General features: G+C 43.8%; 2 protein-coding genes across 3 annotated transcripts in view; both read left to right on the forward strand.

Moving 5' to 3' along the window:
* Positions 1-1,676, forward strand: part of LOC124479537 (zinc finger protein 2 homolog) — a 13,802-nt gene extending 12,126 nt beyond the window's left edge. The window contains exon 2 of the mRNA XM_047038309.1: positions 1,304-1,676. Coding sequence (XP_046894265.1) covers positions 1,304-1,676 — 373 coding nt within the window. The remainder of the gene's footprint in view (positions 1-1,303) is intronic.
* Positions 1-6,780, forward strand: part of LOC124479631 (zinc finger protein 658B-like) — a 12,241-nt gene extending 5,461 nt beyond the window's left edge. For both annotated transcript variants that reach the window (XM_047038461.1, XM_047038460.1), the window contains exon 2: positions 3,467-6,780. In XM_047038461.1, the coding sequence (XP_046894417.1) occupies positions 3,569-4,942 (1,374 nt within the window). In that variant the 5' untranslated portion in view covers positions 3,467-3,568 and the 3' untranslated portion in view covers positions 4,943-6,780. The remainder of the gene's footprint in view (positions 1-3,466) is intronic.
* Positions 6,781-8,870: the final 2,090 nt, after the last annotated feature.

Below are 8,870 nucleotides of genomic sequence, written 5' to 3' on the forward strand. Positions count from 1 at the left end.
GCGACCGTCTGGCACAGCCTGGTATCATTCCAGGGGCTGCTTACAGCCTAGTTTGGCCTCTGTCCTGAGCTAACCCCAGCATAGTGTGTATGTCAGAAATACAGGTTCTCCAAGCCCACAACAATACTCTGTTGAAGTTTAAAACTATTGGATGTGGACTATTGGACGACCCTGGTATCAGAGCAACCGACAAGTAAACAAACACATCTGTTTATCATTGATTAAGTACTTGTTGTCTGTTTGGTGCCAAGAGTTATTTGTGTGATGTGGGTGGACTGTATAAAACAACTTGTATGAAATAAAGAAGGCAGACTTCTCGGCTGAGAAGCTCTGCATATGTTCCAACCAACCTAAAGCAATAAAGAGCAAACCCTTTGTATCCAAACTCCTATTATTATCCTATTATTATAAAAGCATTGAGAATCACTTTCGAAGCCTCCAACAGCCACCAACAAAACTCAGCAAAACTTGTTCTTGCTCCGGCTTTACCCTTACAAAAAAGATGTATACTTCAAGTTTATTTTGTAAGTATACTTAGTATAAAAAAGTATACTATTATCATGGTACTTAAAGTATACTAGCAGTGTACGTATTTATATACTATTTTTGTACTAAGTAAACTGAATTGGCCCACTTTTTAGGTCATTTAGTACACTTTAAAGTAAACTTATAGTGTATTTGAAGTTTATTTTTGAATACTGTACAGTAACCTGTGTAGTGCACTTTCAGTTCATGAAGTATACTTCATAAAGTACCTCAAAGTATACTTTGCAATACTTTCAAGTGTACTTTCAATTATTGTAAGTACTTCAAGAAGTAAACTTAAAAATGTCAATGTCAAATGTCAAAAAAAGTCAATACTATGACTTACTAATATATTTAAATGTTTAGGGGCCCCTCAAACGCCGCTGATTTTGTGCCACTTGACGAGAATGGGGCCCCTCGCCAAGTGACACTGCAGATTTTTTTTTTTATTTTTTTTTCCTTCAAAAAAAAAGAAAAAGAAGCATTTATCAATTCTAAAAACGTTTCATAAAAGACAATCAAACAAGACAGTCACAATATACAATTCCCCACAAGGGTACAGGACAAAAGCCCCACAAGGGGGCGCACATTTCAATTACCCCCTAGGGGGTTACAAGTGGAAGTCCAAGTTTGACGGGGTCAATCCAGGCTTTCGCCCCGATGGCTCCGTCTCCCTCTCCTCCCGGTCGTCCTCGCCAGTGGTACTCGAGCGACTGGCCCTCGGCTCTCGGTCGCGACGGCCCCTGGGAAGGCTCCATCCCTTTGCCACTGCTCCCAGGCTGCTAGTCGAGCGACTGGCCCTCGGCCCTCGGTCGCGACGGCCCCTGGGAAGGCTCCATCCCTTTGCCACTGCTCCCAGGCTGCCCTTCGGCGAGGATTTCCTGTTCCTCAGTCTTCCGGCCATCAGTCCGTCCAACTGTCAATCCCCTTGGTGGCCTGGCCCACCTCTGGGTTACCAGCAACGCTGGGCGCCAAGACGCCCAACGCTCAGAAGGGTGGGGACAAGTCCCCGCCTGGCGTCGGGGCCGAAGCCCCCAGGCAGGCGACCGCTCCGACCCGCCCCCGTCACCGGATCCCAGTACCGGCGATCCGGTATCGACGGGGGAGGGCCAATGTCTGTCCAATTAAGGACAGACACTCACAAGATCTGAGCCAAAAGGCCGAGAAGCGATATTTAAATGTTTAGGGGCCCCTCAAACGCCGCTGATTTTGTGCCACTTGACGAGAATGGGGCCCCTCGCCAAGTGACACTGCAGATTCTTAACTAAAATAAGCTGTTTTCAGCAAATGCATTAATGATACAGGAATCCAGCTCTTCTTATCAAATGTAACAGTCTCATGGTTAACTCATGGTTACAATGGTAAACCAGCACAACAATGACAATTACCACGCAACAAAACACTACATTCTAAAAAACGAAATTGATGAAGTTACATTTGTATTTCGAACAAATGGCAAACTTATCAGCAAATGTTAACACTATTTACCGCCTTGCATCATGGGAATTGACCGGCCAATGAGCCACACTATCTTCATTAATTCACATTCACATTTACATTTAGTCATTTAGCAGACGCTCTTATCCAGAGCGACTTGCAGTAAGTACAGGGACATTCCCCCCGAGGCAAGTAAGGTGAAGTGCCTTGCCCAAGGACACAACGTCATTTGGCACAGCCGGGAATTGAACCAGAGACCTTCTGATTACTAGCCTGATTCCCTAACCGCTCAGCCATCTGATCCCAATTCACGTCGACATTTCGTTCTTCAGTCAGTTTGACAGTATAACCTTCAAATGCATAATGGAACCCTTCTGTTGACTTCTTTCTCAAATAGCTTTTTCGTTTTTTTTATTAATACTCCAATTTATAATTATTAGTACAAGAGTATAGGGCTTCAAAATGTTTGGGCAGTAACTAAGGTTACGGCTTCAAAAAAGATTGTATGTGCAATGCATTATAGATTTTCCTGGACATGAATAATTAGAATATACAAGATGGATCTAAGAAATTTAACCTGTAACACACTTTAAAAGTATTTTGACTGTTTTTGCTGTATAATAATAGGAAACGTACATCCTACTTCAGAAGACATGTATACCATTTTCTGTTTTGTAAGCATATTTCTTAAAAGTATATCAAAAGTGAACTATTTTCTAAGAATACTTCTTAAAAGTATATCAAAAGTGAACAATTTTCAAAGCATACTTCTTAAAAGTATATCAAAAGTGAACTAAAAGTGTACTATCCATATTTTAGTATACTTATAGTATACTTTAATAAACTTTTTTGCAAGGGTAGTTTATAGATATTTGGCAGTGTTGCCAGAACAGACTGAATGGCTTCGCTCGCATCTTTCTCCGCCGCCATTACGGAACTACAACACAAACTAGCGCACAACATCAACGTCATCGTTCTCAGCCACTCCCTCTGTTTGCTGATTCGCCGGTAGAAAATCAACCTGAAAAATCTGACTTACATACCGAATGGCCAGACTTAGTACAGAAGCAAAATCCAAATTGAGCGGAAGTACGTAGGAGGGCAGAGCCAGGCTACCGAGGAGCTCCACTGAAGCAGGTTTAGCTCTAATCAAACCGTGAAACGCTTCACTCATCTACAATTAACAGGGATAGATTTGTGTATCAGAATAGAATACACGGTAGGAAGGTTAAGATCAGCTGTTGGAATTCATTGGACAAGAGTGAAATGTTTTGCAATATTTCAGCCAAATGTTCCCATACAAAATGATATGAACTTGTGCTTCTATATTAATGATCCCATATGAAATATGAGCTTCTGCTTCTATATAAATGATCCCATATGAAATGATCTGAGCTTCTGTTTTGCTTCTGCTTTGCTTTATACCAATTGTAACCCGCTTCAAAGTTAAATAAAAAAAGGAAAAATGACCTTAAAATATGTCTCTGCTGTTTTCTTCTTCCAGAGAACAGCAGAGAGACTCAACCAGAGAGAAACAAGTTTCCAGAGACTACACACCAGACAGGACCCTGAGAAACCAGACAGAGAACAAAGAGAGGTCTGAGTTATGAAGACACATCAGTGTGACACCTGTGGGAAGGAACTTTCCTCATCCAAGAACCTCAAGTACCACATGATGATCCACACTGGAGAGAAGCCCTACAGCTGTGACCACTGTGGGAAATCTTTTAGAGACTCTTCTTGTTTCAGAGGTCACAGCAGGATCCATACTGGGGAGAAGCCATACAACTGTGACCTCTGTGATAAATCCTTTAACCATACTTGCGCCTTAAAAGATCACCGCAGAATCCACACAGGAGAGAAGCCCTACAGCTGTGACCTCTGTGGTAAATCCTTTAGCCGGGCTGGCCATTTCAGAGCCCACAACAGGATCCACACTGGGGAGAAGCCCTACAGCTGTGACTTCTGTGGGAAAACATTTAGTCAAAGACATTCTCTCACTTTTCACAACAGGATCCACACTGGGGAGAAGCCCTACAGCTGTGACGTCTGTGGGAAAATATTTAGTCATGCAGGTTCTCTCACTGTTCACAACAGGACCCACACAGGAGAGAAGCCCTACAGCTGTGACTTCTGTGGTAAAACCTTTAGCGACTCTTCTACTTTCAGAAGTCACAGCAGGATCCACACTGGAGAGAAGCCCTACAGCTGTGACTTCTGTGGTAAAACCTTTAGCGACTCTTCTACTTTCAGAAGTCACAACAGGATCCACACTGGGGAGAAGCCCTACAGCTGTGACGTCTGTGGGAAAACATTTAGTCATGCAGGTTCTCTCACTGCTCACAACAGGATCCACACAGGAGAGAAGCCCTACAGCTGTGACGTCTGTGGGAAAACATTTAGTCAGGCAGGTACTCTCACTCTTCACTACAGGACCCACACAGGAGAGAAGCCCTACAGCTGTGACTTCTGTGGTAAAACCTTTAGCGACTCTTCTACTTTCAGAAGTCACAGCAGGATCCACACTGGGGAGAAGCCCTACAGCTGTGACTTCTGTGGTAAAACCTTTAGCCAGGCTGGCAATTTCAGAGCCCACAGCAGGACCCACACAGGAGACAAGCCCTACAGCTGTGACGTCTGTGGTAAATCCTTTAGCCAGGCTGGCAATTTCAGAGCCCACAGCAGGACCCACACAGGAGAGAAGCCCTACAGCTGTGACGTCTGTGGGAAAACATTTAGTCAGGAAGGTACTCTCACTCTTCACTACAGGACCCACACAGGAGAGAAGCCCTACAGCTGTGACGTCTGTGGGAAAACATTTAGTCATGCAGGTTCTCTCACTCTTCACAACAGGATCCACACAGGAGAGATGCCCTACAGCTGTGACCTCTGTGGTAAAACTTTTACCCGGGCTGGCAATCTTAGAACTCACTGCAGGACCCACACTGGAGAGAAGCCCATACAGCTGCCCACACTGTGACTATTCATGTAAAACAAATGGCAATCTGAAGTGTCACCTGCGTATCCACAATAAAAAACAAACCAAAGCAGTGAAGTCTGGGGCCAAGCTGTCCCAGCAGTCACCACCTGAGAGAACTTCTGTATGACCCACACCTGGAAGAACTACTGGCCTACACCTACTGGGACAGCACGTGCAGTAACACCAAATCTACAGTCCAACATGACAGCACATGCAGTAACACCAGATCTACAGTCCAACATGACAGCACATGCAGTAACACCAGATCTACAGTCCAACATGACAGCACATGCAGTAACACCGGACCTACAGTCCAACATGACAGCACATGCAGTAACACCAGATCTACAGTCCAACTTGACGGCACATGCAGTAACACCAGATCTACAGTCCAACATGACAGCACATGCAGTAACACCAGATCTACAGTCCAACATGACAGTGTAACCGACGTGGTATTGCAAGCTCCATCAGAGGTATACGGGCCACTGTCCGCTCCGACCAGGAGTCGAACCGACCACCTCTGACTTCCAAAGCGCCACCACTACTACGCCAACGAAAAGTTAGCAATTCGTTGACGCGGATGGCCCGTTACATACTTGAGGAGTGAGTTTCACCACACACAGGCTACAACAGCACATGCAGTAACACCAGATCTACAGTCTAACATGACGGCACATGCAGTAACTCCAGATCTACAGTCCAACATGACAGCACATGCAGTAACACCAGACCTACAGTCCAACATGACAGCACATGCATGTAGCTAAAAGTCTAGGAAAGTTGAGGATACTCTTCGCTAGGTACCTACGAAAACGTCTTAATCTGCTAGACAGGTGGGTTCCCCTTCGTTCTTTTGGTGAGCAGTCTCACGAGCCCAACTTACCCGGCGTCATGGAGCCGACCCTGCGGCTAAACAGTTATTTAAGACAGAGACAGAGACAGAGAGAGAGACAGAGAGAGAGAGAGAGAGAGAGAGAGAGAGAGAGAGAGAGAGAGAGAGAGAGAGAGAGAGAGAGAGACAGACAGACAGACAGACAGACAGACAGACAGACAGACAGACAGACAGACAGACAGACAGACAGACAGAGACAGAGAGGTTGTCAACCTGTTTTCAGTGATGTACCCCTTGTGAAATAATTTTCAGCCAAGTACCCCCTAACCAGCGCAGCGCATTTTTGATTGAAAAAAAGATGTAGGCCCTAATACACAGTGCTATGCCATTGTAACAGATGTAGTGATGTGGAAAAAACATCATTCTGTTGTAATTATGAAGATGGTTAATGATGATGGACTTAAAGATATTTGTAATCACTCTTTGGTATATGCTATATTATTGAAAAACGTATTAATTCAAGTTATATTAGTGGAAACCAGATGCAAAGCTGTTGGCTGATTATTGTTATCCCTACACAATGGTAGGAGACATGAAGCCCAAAATATAAGGTTTAAATAATTAAAGGATGAATGGGGGAGAGGAGCATGTGTATGCTTTCATAAAGGACCAGGATGCATAGCTATAACTTATGAGACATATTTGTGGCCTTACGCCCAGAAGCCTAATGCAGCTGGCTGTTCAAGGTCAGAAAGAGCCTCATTTCAAGCAGTGTCTATGTAGGAAAGTACCTGTTTTGAATCCCCTGAGACAAGGGATCCGCTTTGTAAGATGACCTAATGTCAATGTAACCAACAAATATCGTACCATATTAACATAAAATGGGGAGAAGACTATATAAGTTAAATTGTCCGGAGAAAACTTCAGTCTGATCTCGGGATCACGCTCACGTTCTATTGGGCATCTTTGTTACCTGAGAACCAATAAAACACTTTGCATCAACCCTGCTGAGTTCCAGTGCTGTTTTTACATCTTGAGAATTGACTGAAGACATACAGAACTTTTGTTTCATCAGTAGGCCCTAATACGCAGCGCTATGCCATTGTAACTGATGTGTTCAGGACATGAACAGGCACAACTCATGGGTGGAGTCAGGGCATGAACAGGCACAACTCATGGGTGGAGTCAGGGCATGAACAGGCACAACTCATGGGTGGAGTCAGGGCATGAACAGGCACAACTCATGGGTGGAGTCAGGGCATGAACAGGCACAACTCATGGGTGGAGTCAGGGCATGAACAGGCACAACTCATGGGTGGAGTCAGGGCATGAACAGGCACAACTCATGGGTGGAGTTTTAGATGTGTTTGCTCCAGCAGAAGACAATGAAACAACTAATTGCCATTGTGGTGGGCCAGAAATCATCCTATAGTGGGATATATGTTTGTTGGGGTCACATCAGGGCAAGGCCCAGCGTAGGGCATAGAGCAGGGTAGAAAGCACTAGGCTGTGCGCGAGATCATATAGATGAGTCACGATGTTGTTGTGCTCAGGCCCCGTAGTCAGTTATGGGACAAGCACTTGGCTGTTCCCGCTCAAACTTCTTGTGTTCAGAATGTTCTTTCCCAATAGTGCAGTTAGGGAGCTGTATGCTTCACACAGATAAGCAAGGTCGGTGTGACATGGAGTCTGTTCCCCTAGATAGAGATGACCCTGGACTCATGACAACCGGTAAACAAACAGACCAGTTTCTGTTTAAGATTGACCAACACGTATTGATGAGATGATGCCAAGAGTTATTTGTGTGACGTGTGTGAACTGTATAAAAGACCTGGAGGAAATGAAGGAGGCTAGAACTTCTCGGCTGAGAAGCTCTAAGCGAATGTGAATCCAAGAGAACCTTGTAATAAAAGCAGACCTTTGTAATCCGTACTCGCGACCCCCGCATCCACCGAGGTGGTTTATGTATGTGTGGGTGTAAAAATAGGCCCTGGACTTTGATCCAGACCCGCCCACCAGAACCGCTACAGCTGCCCTGCCCTGCTAATGCATGCACATTCTGAGTTAGACTTGATGCAAGTTCGGAAGATCAATAGTTAATGCGAGCACGCGTATCGCGCAATCCCAATGTTTTTTTTGCCTTTATTTGAGCGCAACATATTTTGAGCTTTGTGTAAAATAAACAAAGCCGTTTTTCAATTGGTAAAACTTTGTGCATAGCAACCCACCTTCTGACTTCAAGTTTCAATGAATTTCCGTTACGTTAAATGACTGGACTACTTGCAGAATGATGAAAAATGTGAATTAAAAGCACAAAACCCGTTGCCAATGACAGCGGTCATAAACTTTTCGCAGCGATGAATATCAAGAAATTACAGACCTGCGAACGCAGACATTTAACCAACATATGGCCCATACAAATCAACAGACCTTTTTTGGAACATTCTGAAGAGCCGTATAATAACAATTTTTAAAGGATTTTTGAATGGATGCTAATAGTTGCTAATCTTTAAAAATCTCACGTACCCCCTGGACTGCCTTCACGTACCCCCAGGGGTACGCCTACCCCCGGTTGAGAACCACTGATTTAAGACTTGCATGTACAAACCTACGTAATGTCACATTAAATAATGTAGGCTATTGAACTCAAGCTTGTGTGATGTGTTTCTGTATCGTTCAGTGGTTTAGGTTTAGGATTATATTACAGTAAGTAAAATAGTATGGTTCAGTACATAAGTGAACACCATTTTCTACCATATACTGTACGTAGCTATATCTTAGCTTCTTTTTGCTCCTGGATTCAAACCTAGCCCTGGTAAATTGTAGAGCTAGCTAACTACTAAACTTCTGCCTGGAAATTTACAACATAATTTATTGATTAGAGTTTCTTGATTCAACAACTTCAGGCAAATATTGCTTTTCATTATGGTGGATTATTACCTTGCTGTATAATGGGGATTGATCATGTTATCTGCTAAATGACAACCAAAAAAAAAGACTAAAATATGCGAGTGACACTGAATATTCGTTACAATATGTGCTATTGCTGAGGTCAACCCATTAAATGTGCCTTCTTCGACTTAACAAAACATG

Source organism: Hypomesus transpacificus, chromosome 17, assembly GCF_021917145.1.
Source record: "Hypomesus transpacificus isolate Combined female chromosome 17, fHypTra1, whole genome shotgun sequence".
Classification (NCBI taxonomy): Eukaryota; Metazoa; Chordata; class Actinopteri; order Osmeriformes; family Osmeridae; genus Hypomesus; species Hypomesus transpacificus.